The sequence below is a fragment of the Pomacea canaliculata genome, linkage group LG12, assembly GCF_003073045.1.
Source record: "Pomacea canaliculata isolate SZHN2017 linkage group LG12, ASM307304v1, whole genome shotgun sequence".
In the NCBI taxonomy this organism is placed as follows: Eukaryota; Metazoa; Mollusca; class Gastropoda; order Architaenioglossa; family Ampullariidae; genus Pomacea; species Pomacea canaliculata.
The window spans coordinates 21,233,999-21,261,303 of NC_037601.1; the positions used below are offsets into that span (position 1 = coordinate 21,233,999).

At 35.8% G+C, this 27,305-nt stretch overlaps 3 protein-coding genes across 23 annotated transcripts in view; 1 reads left to right on the forward strand and 2 right to left on the reverse strand.

Annotated features, from left to right (window-relative positions):
* Positions 1-6,476, reverse strand: part of LOC112577217 (F-actin-uncapping protein LRRC16A-like) — a 53,229-nt gene extending 46,753 nt beyond the window's left edge. For all 19 annotated transcript variants that reach the window (XR_003102025.1, XM_025260245.1, XM_025260242.1 and 16 more), the window contains exons 1-4: positions 6,337-6,476; positions 6,103-6,200; positions 1,785-1,835; positions 153-212 (exon numbers count right to left, since the gene is read on the reverse strand). Coding sequence is in view for 18 of the 19 variants with exons in the window: in XM_025260245.1 (XP_025116030.1) it covers positions 153-212; positions 1,785-1,835; positions 6,103-6,200; positions 6,337-6,373 (246 nt within the window). In the remaining variant the exon portion in view is untranslated. The remainder of the gene's footprint in view (positions 1-152; positions 213-1,784; positions 1,836-6,102; positions 6,201-6,336) is intronic.
* A 10-nt stretch (positions 6,477-6,486) lies between these two features.
* LOC112577221 (solute carrier family 35 member C2-like) lies at positions 6,487-16,058 on the forward strand. 3 transcript variants are annotated; one of them, XM_025260249.1, is made up of 10 exons: positions 6,487-6,552; positions 9,035-9,277; positions 9,668-9,818; positions 10,356-10,419; positions 10,983-11,055; positions 13,214-13,382; positions 13,711-13,794; positions 14,030-14,205; positions 14,560-14,683; positions 15,479-16,058. In XM_025260249.1, the coding sequence occupies exons 2-10, from the start codon at positions 9,074-9,076 to the stop codon at positions 15,625-15,627; spliced, it is 1,194 nt and encodes a 397-aa protein (XP_025116034.1). In that variant the 5' UTR covers positions 6,487-6,552; positions 9,035-9,073; the 3' UTR covers positions 15,628-16,058. The 3 variants fall into 3 exon arrangements, with proteins under 3 accessions (XP_025116034.1, XP_025116033.1, XP_025116035.1); XM_025260248.1 differs by lacking the exon at positions 6,487-6,552 and adding an exon at positions 6,674-6,985; XM_025260250.1 differs by lacking the exon at positions 6,487-6,552 and adding an exon at positions 7,037-7,060.
* Positions 16,059-19,088: 3,030 nt separating this feature from the next.
* Positions 19,089-26,621, reverse strand: LOC112577220 (NEDD4-binding protein 1-like). Its single transcript, XM_025260247.1, has 6 exons — positions 26,223-26,621; positions 23,431-25,066; positions 22,111-22,350; positions 21,590-21,697; positions 20,739-20,870; positions 19,089-20,482 (listed from the first exon to the last, which is right to left on the reverse strand). Exons 2-6 carry the CDS (start codon positions 24,759-24,761, stop codon positions 20,209-20,211), a joined length of 2,085 nt encoding a protein of 694 aa, XP_025116032.1. The 5' UTR covers positions 24,762-25,066; positions 26,223-26,621; the 3' UTR covers positions 19,089-20,208.
* Positions 26,622-27,305: the final 684 nt, after the last annotated feature.

Genomic DNA, 27,305 nt, shown 5'->3' on the forward strand with positions numbered 1-27,305 from the left:
CATGGGGAAAAATATAATAGCACCCATGTCAACTGTAAAGTGAAGAGCCTGTGATTCTGTTCCCAACTTTCGACAGAATGTAAAAGAAGTAAATCATCAGTACATACTCTCCTGAAGACAACAAATAACTGGGACAAAAGTAAAGTGCAAACCTGATTGGGTTTCTTGCTTTCCAAGGCTTGAAAATCGAGAAAGTGAAAATTGTGTTCCACCTGTTAATATTTAATAAATGTAAACTTTATATTTTCTGAGATGATAAATCCACAACACAGCATAACAAACTTTGCATTCATTAAACATACTTTAAAAACTGATCCAGAATTGTGATACTTATGTATACTGCTTTCAGACAAATAATACTGCTGATGTGTTCTACTTCTAGTCCTAAATTGTGACCATCTATTTTCATTTAAAGCTTGTCTCCACATAAGAAATGTTCTATACAAAGTCACTTATTATTATATTACTACTAAAATACAAAGGTATATCTAAATCATAGTAACATTTAGACAAACGGAAATGAAACCCATTTTCAACATTTTGCCTTTTAAATAATTGAAATAAATTTATTTCAACCATATCAAAGTTAATAATTATGTAAACAGAGCGTTTTTGGTCATACAATATGCCTGCATATTGTACATGTGTATGCATGTGTGCATGCCTATATGTGTTGTTTCTGATCATGTATGTAGTTCCTGGTCAAGTAGTGTACGTGAAAGGTGGAAATAAAAGAATTTCAAGAAGGCTAAATTTGAGCAGCAGATCATACTGTTATCTCTTAGGCTGACAAACATTGAAACTGCTCTCTTCCACTTAACAAGCATGCCTTGGTAGTCAAGCTCTTTAAACAGACAAAAACTATCCAGTATGAGGCATGGGGAAAGTCTTATTATCTACTCTTACCAAGATCCTGACTTTGTACACTGGTTTGAGGAACACTTCCTTGTCTTAAATGCCTCAGAGACTAAGGAAATGATCTTTGACTTTTGGACAAACAAGCCTGAGGCAGTCATTAGTACTATCCATGATGATATAATTCAGGTAGTTGACTTTTAGAAATACTCAGGTACTATCTTCAATAACAGTTGGGCCCATGTGGTTCCGGCGTCTTTTGCCTCGCTCTCTACTGTTCTTTTCCAAGTGGGCATGACACGATCCTCTGCAAGAGCCAGCAACGCCTATAGCTCCTACGGAAACTTAGATCTTTCTGTCAGTTCTGTCATCCTCACTCAGCTTTATCAGTCTTACCACTCTTTCTTTTCATCTCTTGGTTCCACAACATCTCCCTAGGGAACAGGAAGTCTTGTCTCCCTTGTTGATATCTGTTCCAAGATCACAGGAACCAGGAAGAGGGACTTGGTGGCCTTATGTCATCCTTAGGTATCCCATATCCTATTTTTGATCGTGTATTGGCACACAATTTTTAACTCTTGCAGTCTGGCTGTTGGTACATGATGCTTGTGTGGAGAACTAATCATCACCGCAACTCATTCATTCCATGTGCACTTACTTGATCAACTGTACCGGCCATAATCTTGAGGTGACCTAAAGGTCACTAACTGTATCTTACTATATTTCTGGGAGTATGTGTATGGGTATAAAAAAGAAATTATTTCAACATGTATATGTTTGTATTCATCTGTACACTGCTAGTGTAAGCACTGTCTTGAATTACCCTTGTGGATTAATGAAGTTGTATTCTGGATACGCTTTTCTGCTAAATGATGGCAAAAGAGCAAGTATCAAGATTATTACTGAATCATTACAGACTGTAAGCTTACCCTGGATGGAACTTTGGATGCCAATACATACAGTCTGCATGGTGTAAAAGCCTGTAATAAATGCAGAAAATATTATTACTGTAAACCCCATGCTTGTTTGTACACTCACATACACAAGCTGTTCTTTCCTGTATCTTCTTTTCTTCTATATGAATTTAAAAGCAAAAAACTAAGTGTATGGATGTGTGTGTTTGTGTATGCGCATGTATGTAATCACATGCACACAAAGTCATGACCTGCTGAGTTTCACAGGTTAAGTGAACACTTATTTTCTAGGTGCAAGTCACACAAATGTATAAACATAAACCTTGTTTCTTTAAATAAATCTCCTGGTCTGTCATAAATTTGTACAGTCCAGTAAAGCCTTCATTTTTTTCGATGGAACAACAATAAATAACAGCAGTAATAGTGTTCTTAAGGAGACGATGGCACCAAAATATCAACTCAGTTCATGGAAGAGGTAAAAAAAACCTATTGGCAATCAAATTTGATAAAATGCACCTCCTTTCATTATCAGGACATTTAAACATTTTGTGGGCACTCCTGTCTATATGACCAGCTAGTTTTACGACAAACCCATGGCCTACTATTATACTAATGCAATAACTAATTAAATTCAAGTTATTTAGCATTATATTAAAAACAAAAATTCATCACTGAACTGTCATCTACTTCTATCATTTATGAAGGAGGTAAAGGAAAGAGTCCAGAATAACCAGAAGCCAAAGTGGAGACCAAAATCTGATTTAAAAGTTCCACTTAGGCACAAGGCACTTGATGCCTTATATGTATTAACAGGAAGTTGAAACTTAACTGCCAAGCACACTGTGTCATAAAGTGGTGCAAGTCAAACAGATTTTAAGTTAAATGTCATCTTTGCAAATTAGTACTTTACTCCAAAAGATTAAAAACCTGATATGCAATGTGTCAAAAGAATTGGGGCTGTCATATTAAGAAGAAAGTTATACAACATATTCCCTTCTAAATGCATCATGCCTGTGCACGTGTCTATGCGCACATACACAGGTAGATAACGAAAAAATAAAAACACCAACAACTGTAAAGGAAAACTAAGCAAACCAAGAAGAAGAAAAGGATGAAAACATAAGCAGGAAAAAAAATTAACCATTCACTGCCAGTAATTTCAGGAAGTCTTTTATCCCTGTTATTGTTTAAAACATAAAGGGACATGAACAAGCATTGTACTGTATTGTGTCTAACATGCAAAACTCTTACAGAAAATACTCCTGACCTTAAAAAAAAACCCTCTTCTTCTGAAGGCAAAGAATGACATTGGTGTTGTGAAAGTGGAAAAGTTACACAACTATTAATGTGTATGCTGTTGAATCACATAATTTAGTAGCTTACATTAATATATTATAAATATGTTTCTGCGTGTATGTGTGCGTTTGAGTGAGAGACAGAAACAGAGAGACAGCCAGGTAAGAATACATCTGGTATAAGCATAAGTGTGATTCTCTATTTTTTGGTTTTGTTTTAACTACTTTTTTTACTTTATGAGAAAGACACAAAGGTCTTGCATTGCCAGTTAAGAAAATCTTCTCCACAATAAACAATTTTTCTTTACTCAAAATGCTTTCCTCTCGGCAAAAGAGCTCAGATTTGCACACTTTTATCAATCCAGATTTTTCAGATGACAATAAAAAGTGCTTGCTGCATGTATTATATGTAATAGTTCTCCTTGGTATTTGTTGCTATTACCAAATGTATCTCTGTTCCACTCCCAGCTATCTCCAGTTGACAGAGAAAAATAATAATTTTTGTAGCAAAGGCATGCCTGTAATGATTAGAAAGAGTATACCCTAGATACACAAATAGTTAACATTGCCTTGCTGAAATAGTGGCAAGCATATTAAGGTAAGTTCAGCCAATGCTCTCAAAATCAAGTCTCAAGGGATTCTTGTTTCATGAGACCACTACTTTCTCATCTACTGGAATGAAACATTTTCATGGTGCTGAATAAGGCTATGCAAGCATGCAAAGATGGTAATGGACTCAGTAAAATAAACTATACATGAGCCTGAGTGAGAGATGATTTCCACTAATGTCACTACTGTTTTTGGAAGCTGACTGCTTTTTGGGCATCATCTTACTGGATCTGCTGTATTTCTCATTTTATGAGGCTTTCATCCTATTTTCCATCTATCATGGCAAGTTCTATTAAATAGTAGCATTCCTTAGTGACATTTCCCTCAAACCCATCTAAGATATTTCTGAGATGCTGAAGCCCTACCAGCCAAGTCCATCACTAAGGCCTACTGGTGGGGACCTCCAGCATACACCTCCAATCAGACAAGACTTATGTGGAAGTGCTCACTTTCTTTCTCTGGCCCCCATCTCTGTAATGTGTTGCCCTTCTCACTTCTCTATGCATTACACTCAGTGAAGTATGCTGTTGTAAGGTAATCAGTTCTGCTCTATTTCCCTTTTCAAGGGCCTTCTCAGCCTCACATTTATCATTTCCTTGATCCAATTAATTTATCTTCCACAGGCTTCTTCATGACTTCTTAAGCAGAGGCAATGAGTAGCTATCAAATTTTCTGAGACGGACACTTTTAGCTCATTAAGATCAATATGATATGTACAACCGTGTATAAACAAATTTAAGCCAGTGAGAACAATTACAAATGTGGCCACTTTCCATACTTGTGTGTGAATGACTTTGCTCAGGCTGTGATATGTCTTGTGAACATGCAATGACCAAAGGCCCCATTTCAAGGCCAATGCATTAACATTGAATGCTTTATTAACTGGTCAAATATCAATGAAAATTGCTATTCCTTTGACCACATTATATTCTATGATTATTGCTATATGACAAATAAAAAAAAAAAAAAAAACTGCAGACTAAGGCTGTGTCGAAGTATTTTATGGATCTAGAAGCTAAACAAAATGTGGTGGAACTTAATTATACTTTTGCTTACTTCTCTTTTTATCTCATATTATTTAACTAAAGAATCAAGGATGTAAAAAAGAAAGAGAAAGTGATACTTTCTAAGTATATTTCTGCTGCTTGCTGATAATACACAGTTTAAAAAAGATATGGCTCAAGAGCAATCAACAATTAACTGCCTAAACTTTTTTTTCCTTAAGCACTTCTACCACTTTCTTTTTCACTATTCTTACTCTGTTTCTCTCCTTTCTAAATATCTTCATACAAAGTACTCTGTTTCTCTCCCTTTAAAATATCTTCATACAAAGTAAATCAATAAAAAAAAAATTTTGAAAAACGGTTTAAACTGAAATACAAAAAAATAGTTTTATAGTACAAGGCAAGTTCTATCTTTGGAATACAGAAACTATGTTCATGTTTTTTTTCTTAGAAAAATTAGAGGATTTATAAGTAAAATAGAAAAGGTCATCAATACATGATGCAGATAATTTCCAACAAAGCTTTAATAAGAATATATATATATGTGTGTGTGCATATGTATGTGCATGCAGCTATGTGATTTAAAGATTCAGTGAAGATGAGATATAAAAAAATAGAACTGAGAAGAATGGATATTTCATTCATTAGGCACACTTGTTAAATAGTATCATCACATCTTTGGCACAATTAAAATAAACAAAATGATTTTGACCACATTTAATAACTTCCCCAACATTTTATAATTAAGGATACTCATGAAGCCAACAGTAACTAAGAATGCTAAATTAAACGATTTCCTTCCCCCTCATTATCCAATCTATTTCGACCTCTGCAGGCATTATTCTTTGCTCACAGTTATTGCAGTGGTACAAGGAAGTTACCTCTTGCTAAGTGCAATCAATCAAAATGTGTCAAACAATAAATCGGCTTGTTTTAATTTCAGCCTATATAGAGGTAATGTCCTCCAGCTATATTACAGTCAGCTGAAACATGTTAGCAGCTTCAACTTTCAAACATACTGCCAATGGTGACTCCCCCACCCCACCCCACCCCCATTATACATCTTAGAAAAGAGTACAAATCTGATTTGGGGGCGAGAGGAAGGACAACAGTCGACCTACATTACCATTTGCATACCCGATATCCACAGAGGAAGAAAAGGGGCCTGAGTAGCAAAAGACAGAAACTAATCACACTACAGCAATATATATATGGCCCTATAGTCAAATACTCACAAATGACCATTTAAACGGACTTTACCAATCAGAAATAGTCTCTAACCACTGCTTTACTTACGTGAGTATAGAATTCTCGAAAATGTATATGTTTTGGAAACGTAGCTTAACATTAAAATGTTAAACGATTAACAGATTGCGAACTTCCCCTTACAGTTTATATGTTACATTCCAATAATTTGTGACTCACCAATACACGATTTTCGAACTTGTCTGCACGAACTTCTTGTTTCACCATGCGTTTGACACATATCTTAATCCTTTGATCCAGTACATCGCGTATGCTATCTGCAATCATGAAAACTTGCAATACAGTAACACAAGAAAGTGGGAGGTAGCCAAATGTTCCTATCTCGTCTACAGTTTTTTGACGAAAAATACATCAGCAACACTTTAAACGAGCAAATGAAGACTTCCTGCTCACCCTGAACCTCACGAGGTATATTATTTGCTCCTGCCATTGCCTATTCCAAAATTTCACTGAAGCCTCTACACATCCACAAAAGATTAGAAGCGTAGGATGTAAACAGTGTCACTGGATGGGTGTCTCCCTCAGCCCATCGCCATGTTCTAGCCTGACGTCACTTTTTTTTTTTCTTCGCTGGAGTCTCTTCCGCGTTTTCCTCTCGCAACCTTGACCGTACGTCTCTCCTCTCTCTCTCGCACACCCACTCGCAGTACACATTTGTAATAATTTCAAATAAACTGATTTATTTGAAAAAATATGTTAAAATTTTATATTTCTCATCTCTACATAATGGATATCCCCGGACATGGTTTTTGTTTTGTGATGTGTAAGCAAGGAGGGAAAATAAGAATGAGGATGGAAGCGTTAGTTCATTCCTGACATAACTTTACCCGCTTTATTTATTTGTAACACGCGACACCGTGTAAGCATGGAGGGAAAATAAGAATGAGGAAAGAAGCGTTAGTCCCACCCTGACACAACTCTATCCGCTTTATTTATTTGTGACACACGCGACATCTCTGCCGCTTGTTGCGTTAGAAACAATAACACACGTCAATGCCGCTGCTGTAAAAGCTGAATGGGGAAGGATACCAAGCAGCTTTTGGTAGGCTAGGTGACAGTTTGCACATATCTGGTAGTGACTGAGGCTATAGCAATGTTGCTTTTGTAACCACGGAAGGTACAACAAATGCTGGTTAATTATTGGACACCTTGCAGCAATAAATGTGTGTGGTGTTCGATCTGGGGTGTCAGAGACGTCTCGTGAATAAGTCTACACTGTTAGTGTACGGTGGATGAACATATTTATGTACGAAGGAACAGCTGTAATATCTTTATCAGATGAAGGAACATCATGCTTAGTTCAAGAATTGCTAAATTGCTAAATATATCGGCACTGTGAATAAATGCACGTATTGGCATTATATATATATAATTGTGTACACTAGAATGAAGATAGTATTTTGTAAAGTAAGCCATGAGGTAGTTAACCCAGCCAATTAGATAATCATTGTAGCTGTTGTCAACAGAAGATAATCGCACATTACATAGGTTTAATTATAGATGATACTTCATTATCTTCTTGATGGCTCCACTTCGATAATTCTTGAAACAAGGAATGTATTTAATTAAATAAAAGATGTGCTGATTATGTACAGGTTATTTAGAATGTTTTGAAAAGCAGAAGTTTCTATTTGAGATTTTGTGACACATTTTTTGCTTGCTTCACATATTATAAATCGCATAGTAAAGATAATTTGGATGTTAAAATAATTTAGGATGCACTTCTGAAACATAGATCTCAGTAAAATTCATTTACCTTTCACAGCCAACCACAAATCACACATTAATGTTCTTGCCTTAGTTGTAGTTGTTGAACATATGTAATGTTTGTTACATAAAGCAAAGGTGAATGAAGAACAGATCTTTCAGTTTGGATCTTTTGGAAACTGTGCTGACCTGTTTATCCTTTTGGAATAGCCATAGTCATTATTAGAAATCCTCAATGTTACAGGAGTCATTATTAGAAATCCTCAATGTTACAGGAATTATGGCTAAGGCACACACAAAAAATTATAGGGTTTTTTCCCCTTTTTTGCAGATTTAATTTATTTTTTCCTTTTTAAGATCTCAACTTTATTTTTTCAATAGGTAACTTTCAAACTCGCTTTTGTCCACTTGCTAGCTATAAATTTTGCTGCAACCATTAGCAGTAGCACTTGCAGCTAGTCACCGTCTTTGAAGGCTTAAAAAAATAGAGATTTCATGACAGGGTCTGTAACATTTTAAGTTCTGTGGAATGAGCAGGTGGGTTTCATCACTTCCTACCCCCCTCATCCCAGGGAAGAGTAAAAGGGAGCTGACAGTTGGGGGTAGGTGTAAGGGGAGAAAGATGGCCATAAAGCTGAATAAGTCAGGGCTACATTTGAGACTATCACCATCTGTTAAAATGAAGCAGGTAATATATCAGTTAAAAGACAGAACAGGATGAAAACAGGGCAATAATAAAGACACAATACCAAATATGTTAATCACAGTAATTTTGCTTAATAATGGTTTGGTGCAATGGTTTGATGTGTAAAAGAACAATAGACAATCTGTGTAATTCTACAATGTCAAAATAATAAACAAAACTGAGACATTCAATAAATTATTTGCCCATCAAAGCTCAGTAAAAGTAAAATCAGAACTTCAAAAAGGGGTTAGCCAAAGAAGAGAATGGAATGAGACTAACCTAAAAATATTACTGGCAAATTTACATTGAGATGCCATTTTTAAGAGTTTTAGGGAATATAGTAGTTATAAAGAAAGATATAATTTCAGTAATAATATGAAAGATCCCTAAATTAGTTTAATGTACATCTTCAGTTTCCTGAGACTGTTATAGGATCTTGCAATGTATTTTGTTCTACATCAAATATGTAGAGAAAATAGAGACTGAAATGCTTCTGTTTCGGTGGGATTTCGTGTCTGTAAAATAGGGCTTTTGCCAGTTTTGCATGCATAGTGTACATATTTATCCTGGGTTTTCAGAGTGTACATACAAGTGTATGTGTTGATGTTTTCTACCTTTATTTCATGCACTGAAAATTTTATTATGGAAGTGTCATAGAATTGCGTGGTTTTATTTATTTATTAATGGTACATTTTTTAGGATGTAGGTTGAATTCAAAGGATCTACATTTCTTTGGCCATGGCCAAGCAGACAGCAAAGCGAAAGCAGTTCACTCGTGAGCTGCGTTTGCTTCGGTCAACCATCAAGCCACGAGCAGAAGAAGTGAAAAGGTCCATATGCACACTTGGCTATGCTACATCAATGCTAAAAACACTCTTCTTGATAGTGTTTTATTACTGCTTTTCCATTGGAATAACATTCTACAATCAGCATTTCATCCAAGTGAGTCTGCATGCTGCATTTTTTTTTCTCCATTATTTTAAATGTGTTGCTAATTACATGAAACAGTTGAATTTTATGTGAAAGTTGTGTTGTTTAGTAAAATGTTTGCACTTATGTTCAAACACTAGAATGCTATCACTTGAATCATATTTTTCATTTTTTCCAAACGATTCTCTAAATTACGATTTCTGCTTTCATGTAGAGCTTTACCAGATCTGTTTTGTGTGCTTAGTTATTTGTGTCAGTTACCTGGGAATAATGAAAAACGTGTTGTAACGCATGTTCCAAATCTTAACAAGATGAAATCATTTTGGTGCATTAGTAACAGAAACGAATTTGTTCAGGTACAAGTGTCAGCATATTGAAATTGATGAGCATTTTTTCTCTCAGGAGTACAAATTGCCACTATCTTTTACAATGGCTCACTTGGTGTGGAAGTTCATGGCTGCAGGCTTCATCAGATGGATTATGGAATGCTGCTCAAAAGAAGAGCGCACCATACTGACTTGGAAAGAATACTTGAAACGTGTGGCTCCCACTGGTCAGTATGCAAGGGTGGAAATCCTGTCATACCTGTAACCCACTTTCAGGCCAGCCTAGAGCTTGTTCCAAATGTGGCAATGTTGGTGCATTCTATGGGTGTGTACCAATTGGGTCCATAGTAACGTATCGTGTCTTTGGGAGGCAGTATGTAATGCAAAGGCTATTAGATTGACAGGCTATCAAGTGAGGTTACAGTGTGTATATACATGGTGTGAATTTCAGCCTTGATGTGTTGACAAGTACCAAGTGACACAAGTATCTAGTTATGAATATTGTCCATATTTTTCTCGATTTTGGATTTATTTTTCTCTTAGTAATGGAACTGTAAGGCATAGCCGGGAGGCCAAGTGCTCAATCACCAATGGAGACAACTGTACTAGTAAATATGTATAAATACTATTGCAAGAGATAGGTTTCAGTTTAATCTGACCTGTGGAACATAAAGATGTCAAAAGTTTTATAGTGCACCATCAATGAAATTATGTTGGCACATTTTTATTGTTAAAAGCAGATGGGCTTGAATTCATGTTTACAGGATTTATAAGTGCTTTGGACATCGGACTTTCCAACTGGAGTTTTGACTTTATCACAATCTCTTTGTAAGTTTCTGATGTTTTACCTGAGAACTTGCTTCGCTTCACCTTGCTACAGTAGGCATTTAGTTTGTTTCACCCTAATGAATTATTGGTGTGTGTGTGTGCATGCAAATGTATGCATTCCTTTGGTTCTTAGAGGCTGTGAACTAAGTGGTTCACCATAACCATAACATACAATATGGAAAGCAGATTTACTTGCTCTGTTAACTTTGGTATCTATTGCTTCTGGGTGGTCAGTGGAGTGGGAGTTTCCTAGTTATAGATGTTGGCTCCAGAGTTAAGTGCACTGACCACCAGACTACAGATTCACTATTTGCAGATGTGTATGACTATATTGTGCATAATGGTCTCACCAGACCAAAGCATGAGGTATAAATACCAGTGTGTACGTTATATAAAGTAGTGTATATGTAACTTAAACCCGAGGATTTAACAGGGATCTGTTAACAACCGTGGGTGTATTATGTGTTTGTATGTTGCCAATTATGCACTGAAGAATATTAGTTACCTGTAAACATTCCTTATTGAGAACACCTTGTACTATCAATATTTTCTTCTCTTCTAAGGTATACCATGACCAAATCATCAGCTGTCATTTTCATTCTTGCATTTTCTCTCCTCTTTCGTCTTGAAAAATGTGTAAGTATCTTTGTTTACATATTTACATTGGGTCTTGGTATTCATATGTTAACATCATAATGTAACCTCTAGACAGCTTATGCATTGTGCCATGTGTACAAAATATCCAGTTAAAACTGTGTGTAAAATATTTCTGAAACTATTTCTTTTACAAATAGAAAGTTAAAAAATGTGACATTTTGTTGCAGAGTGGGTAGTATGGATATAAAATAAAGCATGTAAAAGGTTTTCATCATCATCATAGCTTGAAAAGCCATGGTGAAAGCACACATGTTGGTGTGACTTTAAAGGGCAACATGAGTGCAACATTTTTTTCTTTTATGATCTGGTGAAAATAATAATTCCCAAGTTATGATTACATAATTAAGCATAATTTTCAAGATATAAATCTTCAAACATCAGTATTCTCACCTTCCACTATTAAAGAAAATTACACTCCTAGACTGGAGAGCTCCATGCGTATAACTAGTATTTGTAACAGCAAGTCCTGCAAATCTATGCATGTCATCTAGTCAGATGAAGAAACATCACTCATATTGTCGTGTTCAAGAAGCATTTTTGCCCAGAAAAATGAAACGGCTGATTTTGGAATACAGCCCTACAGATTTGAACTTTATTTAAATGCTTCAACTGAAGTTTAAAAAATAAAAAGGTCCAAACGGAGTTCACTTGACAGATTGGTAAGTAAATCTTCTCCAGATCAAAGTTTAATGGGCAGCAGTCACAGTCATTTGCAGACTACATTGCATTATTGTTGTCTGAAACTAAGTGGATGCATTTGAGTTAATTTTTCCATAGGTGTTATTGTTAATAATAATTGAAAACACATTTCAAATGTCAAAGATAAACTCCTTTAACTTTTTCACTAGATGGTTAATTTCCAGCATTTCAGTTTTATTTCATAGTTAAGCTGACTGCTTATAATGACATTTTTACCATTTAAAATATAACATTATAAAAATATGATACACATTTATCGATGTAAAAATTTATTTCTTCCTCATTTAGCTGCATGCAAAATTTACTGTTTACCTACTTGCATGTGTTCCTATTTAAGCTCCTCATATGTTTGCCACCCTCAGTTCTTTTCTGGCTGTTCCGAGCACGCACATCAAAGATGCCTTCACACTATCATTTGTTTTTAGCCTTGTGCTGAATAAGATTACAACTGATGATGCTGTGTTTGTGACTGAATCATGATGTTACTTGTAGACCAGAGTGCTTTAGAAATTGTTGCATATCTGGTGCTTGATCTTTGTTTAAGGTTTTTCCAGCAGTCTAGTTGGTTTTTAACAGCTCGAGCTCATATTTTGTATAGCTGGCATTGCCATAGAAAGAATTTCTTCATTTTTATTGAAAGTTCAAGACTTGCCTGTTCTGTATAAGTGACTGGATAACAATTGCTTTTTAAATGTTTTGAGCAAATTGATGAGTATGGTGTGGGGATGAAATTTGCATGATATGCTTGAACAAAGCTGAGATCTGCATAATTATGTAGAGCTCTGGAAAAGTTAATCCACTGGCATTTGTAGCCATTATCTTTAGGAACTATCTTTATCTGAGTGTCGAAGAAAACATTCAGCAACAGCACATCATGTCCTGGTCTATTTTCTTTTAACAAGGATTATAATTGCTTCTTTCCTCTTCAATTCATGCAGACAATACTATTTTTAGAAATATTACCCTTTTGTCACTTCCTGTTTTCTTAGCAAATCCAGGTGTGATTAAGGAAAAAACATTAATATCATTCCCCTTCATCATAAATACCACCAGAAATTTATTTTTCGTAATTTATGCTCTGTTTCCAGCAATTGCCCTTTAAAAGTCTTTTTTTAATTATGAGAATTTGAGCTTTAGCTACAAGGTAGTCCATGAACAGAAGCAGCTTGAGAAAGCAATGCAGATATCTATGTACGGGCATATCTAGGGGCTGGCACATGTGGAGGGCATGAAATTGACACTTAAACAGTATCACCATCTTGCACGTGAGGATGAAAGAACAAGCATGTCCCACTTATCCAATCTCATCCTGTTATTTTTTTAAGAGAAGTGATTATCCAGTCAGATGAAAGGATAATGGGTAAATGTTGCCATACTTAATTGCTTTGCTCTGTTGATGCAGGTTAGCAAGATGTGACCAGCATACTTTATTTTCCAGAGATCTTCTTTGGTGATAGTGGTCCTGTTTATTGCGGGTGGTCTGTTCATGTTCACATACCATTCCACTGAGTTCAATCTTGAGGGGTTCTTAATGGTCTTGGCAGCTTCTGTTCTGTCTGGTCTTCGGTGGACTCTTGCACAAATGATCCTCCAGAAACATGAACTTGGTAAATGATATACCTAAAACTGTTTAATAGCATTAAAGGTGTACTGAAGACAAAAATTTGACAAGGTATATATATGCACATTCCTTGATAAGGGGTATAGTTTTTCATGAATGTTTTGAAAGTAATTTGTTTTAGTTCTTTGATAAATATGAAATGCATTACATCCATAAATTTCTAGATTAGGCTTGGGTTGCTATAGTGAAGTCACTTTGGTCTATAAAATCATAGAAAAGCAGATTTTTTTCACAGTTGAAATTTAATTTTTGCTTGCTTATGATCTATGTCAGTGTTGCTGTTTTTGAGTAAATACAACTAATTGTTTACACAGGTTTGCATCACCCTTTAGATATGATGTACCACATTCAGCCTTGGATGATTTTAACTCTTCTGCCACTGTCTGCTGCAACTGAAGGTGAAATATTGATGAAAGTTTGGAGCAGCATTTGCTATATTATGCAAAGCAAGTTTGTGCTGATAAAATATATCTGTAGTAAATTTCCGTTGTAAGATAATCAGTCTAGTTTCTCCCTATGCCTATGTACATCATGGTGATGGACATTTGTTTGTTACAAGAATATTTGTTCCTTCAATCACTACTAAATCCAAATCTTCTTTCCCAACTTGCTTTTTTTTAAAAATTTGAATAGGTATAAAGATGTCTTCCATGGAAGCCCTGTTCCGTTCCACGGACATAAATGATTTAGCAACAAAACTGGCACTTGTGTTTGCTGGCGCCATGTTAGCTTTTGGCCTGGAGTTTAGTGAATTCCTGTTGGTGTCCAACACATCAAGTCTCACATTCTCTGTGAGTGGTATAGTCAAGGTGAGTCATATATATACTTTGCTATTCTGAAATTTATGTTTTTTTGATTCACCCCAGTTGTCTTAATATTTTCATTAAATTGGCATGTTGATAGCTAGAACAAATGTTATGCCTCTTGATTTTTGTGTCCTTGAGTTTCTGAAAAATTTAAAAATGTACCAAAAAAAAAAAAGATGATAAGTCAATTTATGCCAATTGGTGCTTAATAATCTTTTGCAAAACTTTTCAGTTTTAGCAATGCTTTAACAAAACCCACTCTCAATGCTTTTATTTAAATGATTTAGTTTAAAGATAAAAATATCCATTGGTCCAATAGGACATGCTGAGTCATTTGATTTTTCTTGTTGAATCCAGGAGCTGTGCATCTTGTACTTGGCAATAAATGTGAAAGGTGAAAACATTAATGTCATTAATGGTATTGGCCTTGTTGTCTGTCTCATTGGCATCAGCCTGCATGTCATCCTTAAGGCTGTCTATGGTAAGCATTTTGCTTCCTTTTTTTCGGTCAGCATATCAGAAGCTAGAAAATTTTCCTTTATTTAGACCCCTCATAAACAATAAGCAAAATACTCTGATGCTTCACACATCCAACCACACAGGGAGAACAGTTGTGTTAAATGCTTTATATGAAGAACACCGAGGGTGATTTGCCAGTTCAATGTTCAAGATGGATATCATGCTTGGAAAGGACTTAGCATAAGCATTCCTTTTGACAACTAGTTTTTTAAGCATCCTAAGGGTAGAATTTGGAAACGATGATGTAGCAGGCGAGAGGGCCTGTGATAATGCTGACTTTCAACAATGCAAATTTGATGTTAAGGTCACCTAATGGATTTTTTTTAAAGCCAACTTTACTAGCAATCTTGACCACTCTCATCAAACATATTTTATTCTTGATAGATTTGTGAACTTTCTGCAACAGGTCTATATTATAATTTTATGCATGAGCTTTCACTAAAATATTTTTGAGAACCTGAAAACTGAGTTATTTTTACCAGTATTTTTTTTCTTGGCTGTTGGTTTCAAGCACTACAAAATTTCCTTTTTTGAAGCCTTTCAAGTGGTGCTTGGCACTTTATTGTTCTCAGTACCAACCTTTTACAAATCTACGTGTATTACATTATTTAGATTTGTGCACACATCAATTTTTAAGGAATGGGCGTCACTTTTTATTGCGTTAATATGCTAGGTTGATTTTTATAGAACACAAATTTGTTATATGTATTTTTAGAACAGGTAAAATATTTGACATAGTCATCTGTTCTTATTTCAGCACGCAAGGATAGAGAGGAAAAGATTGTTCATTCTCTCAGTAATTCAGAAGAAATAATAGACATGTTGATGAGAAATGGAGATCCAAATGTTGGAAGTGTAGAAGATGATGAGGAAGAGGAACTTTTTAGCATAGCCCAAGAGAGATAATACAGATTATTAACCATCGTCTTTCTTTGTGGTATTTGCCTCCAGAAACTGTGATGCTGAAAACATAGCTCTTCTGTATTGATGATACTTAAGTGAGAAAGTGCTATAAACAATGAACAAACAAAAAAAAATATGCCGATGTCATTTTCAAGAAATAGGCTGGATTGTGAGAAGAAAGTATAAAAGTGACACAGTGGGTAAAGATTATGCGTGAGATTAACATTGATTACAAATCTGTTGTTCTTAAGACTTGCAAGTATGGTGTTAACAATAGTCACAGACAAGTGATTTTTGAAACTGTCAAGTCTAAGTACCATAAGTTTTGTTGTAAATCACTAACTCCAAATTATCACATTGAGTCCAGCCATGACATGCATTTGGGCTGGGTGTGTCCATACTATTTAATTTGTAACTTTCATGGTGCAAAAAAACCAAAAATGGTATTTTAAAAGTACATATCACTGTAACTGTTTAGAAGACTTAGATAAAAATAGTTTTAGCAGAACAGCAGATAACTAGGGTGGTTAGGGGTGGGTGGGATGAAACGGGTGTTTTATGCCAACTTAGTAACTAAGGCTATAACATGATACATGCAGAGAAAGAACAGTGTGCCTGAGACAAGTTATTGCATTGGTGACAGGCAGTAACTGTTGCACCCACAGACCAGGCCTAATAACTGGAGCACATGCAAGGATTTCTGTAATGTACAGTTAACTCAGGAAGAATGTCTCCTTGTAGACATAACAGTTCTATGTTTTATAATTTTAAAAAAACAAAGTCACAGTTTGAATATGCCTCTACAGGAAGCAACAGAGGAACCTGTTAAACATCAAATGTAAGAGTTCATATTTAAATGAAATCCACCATCCATTAGATACCAGTTTATCATTTAGAGCAGGGTGGCAAATAGCAAAGGGTTCTAGTTTGGAACCTGTTAAAATTTGTGTTATCTTTATTTTCAAGGCAGGCAAGTGAAGGGAAGTTCACAGATATCAAAGGCAAAGTACCTGCTCACCTCATGTAAAATTTAGAGCAAGTTGGACAGTTTGAATGAAGAGTTCCAAAGAAAAGATCAAAATTCAACATTTCATGTCCATGTTGATGATGCACCTGATGAGAACTGATACAGATTTTGAAGGAAAGGTTTTATTACTGGTTGAGTTTTATAAGTGCTGGAAAAAAATTTGGTTCAAGTTACATCTGTGAGCAAAGTTTTTCCTGCATGCAAGTCAAAGAACAGGTCATTGCAGATGCAAACTTGCAGTCAGTTATGAGAGTATCTACCAGTAATTTTGAGCCAAATGTATTGTTCTTGTATTCAAAATTGTGTGTGTTAATTGTTCATTCTGGTTTTATATTTATTCCTACAGTGTTACATATTTCATGTGCTCACAATTTGCGATTTTACGTCGTTTTTGTATTCATTTACAAACTAGTCATGACCCTGCAATGCGGCCCTCGCAACAAAAAAGTTTGCCCACCCCTGATTTAGAGTTCTGAAAAAAAAGAATTTACTATGCATCCAACAGAATAGGATCTGTATATGTCTTAATAAATTATTACACAAAGACCAAAAATTGGCAGTGCTCAAAGTTAGCATACCTGTGTTTTAGTTTTTTTTTTAAACAAAATGCACCCAAGGTATTGGTAGCCTTAAGTGCAATGGCTAAAGCTTCACCTAGTCTGCAACAAAAATCAGAAAATAAATCCCTTACTCAGACCAGCTCACTGTAACTTTATATGTCATATAAATTCACTACCTTATCTTTCAAGGGCATGTATGTATATGTATGTTTTGGATTTTTTAAATGGCTAAAAGCCCATTTCATGTAACAAGCATTGAAGAATGGGAGGTTCTTATGCAGTCTTCTTTTAAATGCCACTAAACTTTTGTGCCTTGTCTTGTTATCAGCTGTTTATGTCCTGAAATATTGCAAAGATAACAGATAACAGATAGCATGACTATACATATGCTGTAACCTTTGCTCTTCGATTTTTTTTTTAATGTTAACTGGTTTTAAAGAATTGAAATTTTACTTTCATTAAAAATGGAGCAAGATGCATGAAGGCCTGTTTAATCCAGGGTGCAAATGTTCTGAGAGAATTTGCTCGAAGGGGGAGATGATTAAAGGAATAATATTCAGTTGCGCTCTGTGTGTGTGGAGGTACTTGTTTGTGCATTATTTTTAAAAGTGTCTGTAAGTTTGTATGAAAAGCAACCATTTATTTATGCCTTCACATTGTTGAGTCAAATGGAGCAGGACTTCAACTGTTAACAAAAATCATCTTTTGCAACATTATTAGGGCAACTGTGTTTCTCACTCGACACAGATCAAAATAGATTATCTGTAAATGACCCCAGTAAAGTTGGCATGAAAGCTTGTTTTAAACAAGTCAATACAGCATGCCTTTAGGTATTCAGCAGTGGGGTAATAACTAGCTGAGGCTTATAAATATCAGATGACATCCCTAATACCAAGGACTCTTTAGGGTTTTTTTCCCCCAGTTTTAGTAAACTGCTTCAGAGTGGGTGGGGTACTTTAGTCCTTGTTACTTCTCAAGGAGCATAGGGGCACAACACCACCTCGCCAGTGGACCTGGTTTTGGGCAGCCCCCTTCAGTTGGGCCCACATGGTTCCAATGTCCTTCGCCTCGCTCTCTACTGTTCAGGTGGGGTTGTAAGCAAACCGAATGGCCACCTCCCTTTTGTAATGAAATGCGCAAAGATTCTACAAAGAAAAATATAACAAGATGTGTGGTAATTACCAGCTGTTACCTAAATATATGTTACTAAATGTATTAAAAAAAAAAAAATTTCCACAAAATAGATAACAGTCAACTGGTACATCTGTTTACATGTGGAAAATATTCTGCATGTTCATGCTTTGTTCTTAAGGATGATTTTAGAATAATATCAATCTGTGTGCATTGAGTATAACAGAGTTTTGGTTTCCAAAACTGTCTATAAAAAGAGGCAAGATGTAAAGAACTGAGCATACTTTTTTTCCAATTTCCCCACTACTAACAGTTTCCTAGTTTATTAATGATTTTAAATGAGAAAATTTGTCTATGCACATTTTAATTATCTGGCTCTGCCTCTCCCTACTCTTTGAGGCAAAACAGATTTCTCTCAGTCACTCTTATAGATTACGCTGTATTCCTCTTGTGTCGCAACCCTAACCTCTCATTTAGCAGTCATGTTGGACAGATGGTGAAAAATAACAAATTTTTTTTAAGAACCTTACCCTACCAACAAAGGTGGTTTCAAAGTGCTTACATTAAATCACACAAGCACACTTGTGTATAGGTATCAAATATGTCTTATAAATCCATTTACTATTATTTAAATCATAACTACTCTCTCTTATACACACAAAGATGGTGGAGGAAACCGTAGAAAACTGACAGTCACATTCAGAAAGAGGTATGTTCAAGCCAACCTATGAACCTACAACACCCGATTTTCATTGTCATGACAACAATCACTTTATCCACTAGCCATCTCACAAGTTGGAACTCTCTAAATACATATGTATAATTTTAAAAACCATTATTTTAATTATCTTTTCCCAATACAGATCAGGTTCACCTGACAGTCATTTAGATTTTAGAATTTACTGATTTTTTTTTTCAAAGATGATATTCTGAGATCATCGCTTTCCAAAACTCATTTTCCATATTAAGCAAAACTAAATGGCGAAGAAAAAGACATTCTGTACATGATAATCACAAATTGTTTGGTAGATTACATTTTCCTATTTTGTCATGGTTTACCACTATTTTTTTTCAAGTAATATGGTAAACACTATTTTAACCTCTCTCTATGATTCACTTACAGATTTATAGATCGTGTTCATATGCTATTGCATTTTTAACATTTTTTATTTTATTGATTTCTGCTTATGAAACTTATGAAACTTAATTAGCAAGATCACCAAGATAATCAACCTCCAATAAAGCATTTTTATATGGGAAAAAACACAATCTGATACCTGACAGGGTAGTAAAAATAAGAATAAAAAGTACAGACTTAACAAAAACGAAAATACTTCACACAAAAAATAATAGCAATGTTCTTCACAAAAACAAGAAATTAGTCTTTAGAAGTGAGACTTAAAAAGAAAGCTGCCTTCTTGTTGCTTAACTGAGGATACTTTGTGTCAAAATGTACTACTGCTAGGCACCTAACTCATCAAATCAGCAGAAATGAATCTGTTTCACAGCAGCAAACACCTATATGAGTTGGATAAAATGAATCAGAAGATATGTTGCTAAACTGTACTGTTATTACGTTTGTGGCATTTGAAATATAATTATGTACAGCATAAATTATTTTTTTATTATTTCAGTTATTGGTTAGAAGTTTATATACCTTCTGCAGTCTACATCACACCCAGGTGGCTCTAACAGCCATATAAGCAATTACCAAATCACATGGTGTGGGATCCACTGCTTAAAAACTAAGCAGACACGTGAAGACCCAGCCAGCTGCCTTATGTGCTCCCAAGAAGAATAGGGCTTGAAAATATATTTTAAAAAAAAGTGGCAAGACCGTTCATATACCTACAGTCAGCATTGGCACTATAAAAAAAGTGCACTCATGCAATAGTTTGTTAGGCGGTTCAAGTCAGTTTCTGTCTCATGGTTATCCAACACTGCACGGATCTTGTAATCCTGGTCTTCATTTGGGAAAACCTGTTTCAGTGCCATAAAAAGACTCTCTGTGACATCTGGTGGTCTCTTTTTCTCTTTAGATAGGGAAAGACTACCAGGCACTGTTGGTAACACAGGCTGCTGTCTTCTTACAGATGAATGCTGGGGCTGTTGTGGTGCAACAGAAGCTATCACAGGTACCCTGGATAAAAAGATCTAAGTTGTCAAATTTAGAGATGGGTGGAGAACAATGTCATATTTAGGCTTCAATGTTTTGCCATAAAGAAAAAAATTAGAAAAGGCATACAATTATAAAATGTACCAATTTCAAGGTTAGTTTAAAAGAATATAGCCACCAGTTTGCATTTACAGTTCTGTCGGCAAAAAGCATTAAAATTCGCAAACAGTTTTTAAGCTGCCTGAATTCTTTTCACTGTTTACTCATTCTGTGCACTCACTTTTTACTGTGTTGCATGGGTGTTGACTTCCATGGAGCTTTTCGTAAAAATTCATCCAATGTGGGCCCATTACGCCCAAGTGGATCATCAGGTGGCATAAAGTGATCTTTGACGAAGGTGTATGGCAACAATCTGTCAAGAAATAAAAATTTCCTAGACCTACTTCTGATTTCCTGGAGATGATGCTAGATATACAGTGGCAGTTAAAATGATACAAAGTAAATTGTGAGATAGTACACGGAAAGGTCTTTCATAACCAATGCCTGAATCCACATGATAAACTTCTTAAGCTATTTTTGTAACTTTTCATGGCTTAGTTTGGTCAAAACTTTTATTTTTCAAACAGGTGATCTCCCATGTATGTGTATGGTGTTACCTAAACTGAAGGTATATATACACCCAAGATTTGACAACAATTAAAATCCAGATTTTCTGTAGGTAAACTGTGATCTGATAAGAACTGCAATCTATTAACATTTACTGATTTTGATAGATTACCATCTTCACATTTTATTAATAATGCTACATCTCTTTTTCCATGCACACTTTATACAGTCCATATACAGAGGCCAAGCTGAGAAAATCAAACTATAAAATGAACATAATATTTCAAGCAGCGACAAATCTAGTATTACATATATGATGATGATGATGATTCGATGTAATGCTGAAGGAAAAAGAACAAAAATGAACAAATAACAAATATATAAAACACCAGGAAATATGCTGGCTGAAGGAAAAAGAACTTAGAGGGGGCATTTTTTCCCACTTTATGGATCCTCATGTGACAAAAAAGTTCAAACTATACCTGAAATAATAATCTGAAATAAATTCGTCTATATCCACTCTACCTATTTTCGATGATATGCTTGTAGGTAGCTTTTTCATAAACAAATTCTCTATACTGGTCATTGGATACAACAACAGCATCTTCTTCCACTGCCAAATTGAGGATATATCTGCAAAATAATAAATTCATTTTTCTTGCCACAACAGTACATCAACATTATTGGTTTGACACCAATACTTTTCCAGCATGAAGCTCCCTCTATCCAGAGATTATTCTCTTGACCACAAGCTAAAGCAAATTTATACAAGGGACTGATAATCAACTCACCTAGGCAATAAGAAAGGCATTTTGAGTCTCTGCACACATTTTCTTTCAGAAACCACCCCTGACCTACATGATACCACCATGGTCCTCAATAAAAAATTTTACATTTGATTTATATGTACAGTTACAATTTGCAGATGCAGACATCACACCTGAAACACAGGGCTTTGCACTAAATTAACAGCTCTAAAGAATAACAGAGGATCTGAACTCCAGGCAAGAAATAGCTCATCTCAATTACAGATGTTCAAACCTCACCTATCATCATGGCTTGCAATCCATCGTCCAGGGAGTCGTCGGCATGGGGTGAAGACCAAATATCCCTTACCCTTCAGACTTTCCAGAATCTCTATGTCAATCACCTGTGAATTTCCTTGTTGATTTCGATATTTCCGCCATTCTGGGACAAAGGCTGTTATTTGCTTGTGCCCACGTGCAATAAAGTAGTTCACACAGAGTTCAATGCCTTTGCATGAGAATACCTTGTCATTTCCGTGACTAGAGAAACAGGAAACACACTTGTAACTTCTTTGCAATAAAAATTTACAATCATCAGCACATGAGATCACATGCATCTAAGCCCTGGGAAAAACATGATTCTAAGTGCCAAGATGTTGTTTTTAAACGATACAAAATAAAAGCCACAACTTTGCCAAGCTAACCAACCTTTCCTGTGATACCAATGCAATGAACTTGACCACCAATGAATCAAGTTATTTGTCTATCACTTCTAGCTGGATCATATAAAATAATAATGGATATTTTAAACCTGCATACTTCACCCCACACTATCGTGAACTTTCTTTTTTTGCAATGAAGAAATTGTAGAATATTGAAAATGTGTAAAACAAAAAAGCTATTGGGATCTGTAATATGCCAAACCAACATGCATATATTCAAGGATTCATATGTAGATATGCACACACAGAGTTATTAAGATACAAGCATCTTAAGGGAAGAGATGTAAAAATAGGACATTTCATTCAAAAATAGTTTGTCTAATCTGCTGAATAGCATTGTCCTCCTGCAGATTTTATTTACATTTACAAGACTAGCTATTCCTTCACTGCTCTGCATTTGGAGCTTAGACTGGGTGGGCCAGGCAGTAATAGCATTCAGTTTCTGATAGCAGCTGTTTGAACGATTAGTAGCACAAGTATTTTTGCATTTATTCCTGATCTTTCTGGTCTAGTTTTTCTGGACAGTTTACTACGTGGGGTTATGACCAGTTATTTTGTTTGATATGGTTGCATCAAAAAATCAAAATGTAGCTTCAGCAACCACGCTGAAAATTATAATTTCAAAGGGCCATTTTGAAATAAAAGGTATTAAATACTAATAATACTAGGATTTATATAGCACATTTTCCCACACGGAGGTGACCTCAATGCACAAATACTTGTTGGCTCTGTGTAAACACTGATATGTCTCTCTTTAAACATGTGAGATTCTGTTGGCAAATTAAAAACCCCAAAAGAACAACGCACTTTTGAATGGTAAAATATTCCATTTCTTTTATGAAGGATGCCATATATAAGACTCCATAATTATTAAAATAAGCAGATGTTGATGTCATACCTCATTGCAACATTGCTGCCATCTATTACAATAAACCTCAACTGGTTATCTGGAATGAAGGGGCGGTCAGGTTTACTGGTGTCATTTTTGTAAAGTCTTAACACACAGGTCTGTTCTTTATCATCTGTATACTCTTTCTGTACCGCACCCGCCATTTCGCGACGTTGCTGGTCTGAGTAATAACTCCTTGATGCTTGCTGGGGCATTTTCAAAGACTTGTCTGTAACAACAGAGCTGAAGCTTTCTTGTGACAACTTCTTCCATCCCTCGGGTCTGTTTCTTGGCACTGTTTCTGTATCCAATGAAATCTTTTTCTTGTGCCTTTTCTTGTTACTGGATGCTGTGTGGGTCTGAACACCTGTTCTTGAATGTGAACTTCCAGCAGAAAGTTGATTCTGATACTTGTGTTTGAGTGACTTCTGTTGTAGCAACATCTTCTCCCTCTCTTCAGCAGGAAGTCCTCCAATGTTGTCCGACTGACTAGAATGTTTTCTTGGAAAAGCATCTACAATGCAAATACTGTCATCAGCATCACTATCTTCAATGACAATAACACTGGAACAACTGTCTAAATGTGACAATACTTGTGAACCCCCGCTAGTGCCTGCAGTATTCTTTGCCTTGCCCTCACTAACATGTGCTCTTTTAGGAGCACCTGTACCACCAGAAACAGGTTTCGTCTTTCCTTTTCGAACAGCTGCAGTCATACTGTGTCCTAAAATGCCTTCTGACTCTGCAGCCAAAGATGTTTTGCTTTCATTCAGAATGGCTGCCTTGTTGGAAGATTTATTCTGTTCTTTAATTTTGACTGCTTCCAACACTGCCAGAAAATCAAAAAGATCAGGATTATTTGTAGATTCAAAGTCTATTAATGCTTCCTCAATGATATCTGGTGCATAACCCATTTGCAATGCTTGTTTTCGCAGGGTATCATCAGCTTTGACGTCTGTTGCACTCATGCTACACAAACTATTTTTCATTTCTGAGTAGTCTGGAAAGTCAACATCAACTTGCTTTGGAAGACAATGGTCAAAAACCTGGCTGCTGCCAGAGACAGTTTTTACAGATGTTGGGGAAACTACTCCTACAGGTTTTATAATCTTGCAATCCTCATGACCCTTCAAGTGATCTGACCCAAACAGCTGTTCATCATCTATGATGTCATCTGAACCATCTTCCTCATATTCTATCAGTCCTTCCAAAATAGCACGTTTTACAGTGTCAGGTGCTTTCAGATATTCAGTAGCACCAGAACTGTCCCCAACCTGCAAAAGTTTCTTTTGCAAGGAAACATCTAATCCTCTGGGCAGCAGATAAACGTCTCTCATCATTAGGGGTGCGAGTTTTCATCTCACCAAGACCTAATCCTAATGCACTTCCATCAATCACATCCTGGCCAACATCTTGAGCCTCCCCTGCATCCAGTATGGTTATTTTGTGTAACTCTTCAAGTCTGGACAGAGCAAGAGTACATGCCAGAGCTGTTCCACCCAATTTGAGCAGGCAAGATGACACAATCTGGATAACAGCACTTGTCTTCTGCTCAATAGACTTCGAGAATGTTTGCATTCAGTTCCTTATCCTCACACAGAAGTGTGCTTGTTTCCTCTGGACAGCAGAGTGCTAAAATATAGTTCTGGTGAAAAAAAGTTATGAAAACCAATAAATTTATCATCCAAAGAGCTTCTCATTTATTTTACAACTTACATGGAAACTTTGTCCTCTAACACACTAATTATTGCCTATATCTACAAGATTAGCACATGAAATGATAATCACTCATTGAATACTCTGAAAATTTAAACTATTTTTTACTGCCCACAAAAACAGGATTCTTTCAGAAATAACTCTTTGATCTCGTGATCCAAAAGCTTTTTTTTTTTTTTAAAGAATCATTAAATGACCCATTACAGAATACTGGCCTAACAAACCCGAGTTGTTTTTTTTAGAGCATACAGATGATTTATAGATGATATCAACATGGGGTGGAACAAATAAAAGTTTATATGAGATAATTAATAAAAATTAATGAAATCTGAGAATTTCACTACAATCTAAATGAAACATCTAGATCTTCAATGGCACTAGTCTAATGAACTAACACATCTTTGACAAAGGTATAAAGAGTGCATGTTCTCTTGAATTTTATATTTAAAATATTATATATTAAAATATTACAGTTTTAAAAGTCACTTTTATTCTATTTAAAATCAGTCTTTACTGTATCATTTAGCAACAGCTGACTGCATTATATGCAATGTTTCACACAACACACAATTCATTATAGTGCATCTTAATTTTTTTCTGACTGAAAATCATATCAAATATTATCCTTTGTAACTCTTTTTTTTTAAGCTTTCTGTAAAAATGTTCTCTGGAATTGTCTTTGTGGATCAATAAGCTTGCATAGTGTGGTAATAAAAAGTAATGAAATTCCTTTTGTGTGCTCCGAATGGACTTATTGTAATATTCCATATTTTCAGTTCTCTTGGAAAACACTAAAAAATGCACGTCAAACTAGCGCACGCCTGATAAGCATTCAGAACAATAATTCCTCCGAGTCTGAAGGTACATTTCTTGAAAAATATATGGTTTATAAATTATGTTGCTACCGGTATCCGAAAAATGTATGCGTGATACTGTTTTTACTGGACAAATATAAACTAATTAAAAATTTAGTTGAAGAAAATCGTGTTAAAGTATTTCACCAATCCTACATGATCAGTTAAAACCACGTCCGTGGCCAAAACTACTTTCGTTTTTCTCGAAATTGTGTGTACTATTGACATCACCTTTGCACTCCGTCGGTCATTCTTCGCTCCAGAAACCACTATCCACTGTTTCTGGCCATTTTCATCGGCAGCCACATTTTCAAAAGTAATCATAACATTGAAAAGCCTTTCTATTTTAGCTTTGTTTCTACTGACAACGTCTTTTTTGCTCCCGTCAATAATAAAGTCCTCCGTTCCAAAGGCCGCCATATTCAGTTAGGTATTATCTCAGTATTAGGAAGCTGATTCAATGATTCGACCTCCTCGAAGTCCCGGAAATGTATCTTATCAATAATAAACCTAGGTCTTCTTCCGTGTCACACAGATTTGTTGAGCCCCCAGCGGAGTCTCCTTTACGGTGCAAACACGAATTTTAAATAGTAATAACCAGTGTGGGAAACTCCGTAATCAGTCACGTGACGTTGTGTCCCGCACAAAGGCGTGGAGATCACAACCCGTGATGATTGAGACTAGCTTATCTACTAAACCTCAAGTATTCAAAGAAGCGCTATCAAAGCGGTGTCAAACAGAAAATAGTGAGTGCTGATTTTGCATCTTTTAGTACAGACCGGATCACAATCATCATTGTCTTACGAAACTCTGTCTCACAGAATTTTTGCAGTACTTTCGAGTTTTCCTCGAAACATCCAGGAATTTTTCTCAGGCTTAATATTGCCGTCCCTCGAATTTGTAAATATTCCGGTATTCTGTTTAACAGCATTTTTTTCAACTGAAATCTAGTTTGAACTTCTTCAAAGCTACTGAAATATTTATATCACATTTCCGACGACTTGCTGATGACAAGCTAGTCACTGTCATGGATCTAGTCAGTGCTAGGACTTGGCGCGTGTGTAGATGAAAGCGTGCGAATGATGGACGTTCTCCAAATGGAACGTGAAAAATGACGTATAGTGACGTCAAACAAAATAGTGAGGTAAGAGTGGGGGGGAATTGGTATTTTACGCCGTGTCAGCAGCTAAGGCTATATCACGGCAAGGCAGCCAGCCCTGTAAACAGATGCCACGTGCAGAGAAACAACAACGTGCCCGAGACGAGAAATGAACTCAGTTCACTGTATTGGTGACAGGCGCTAACAGCGCTAAC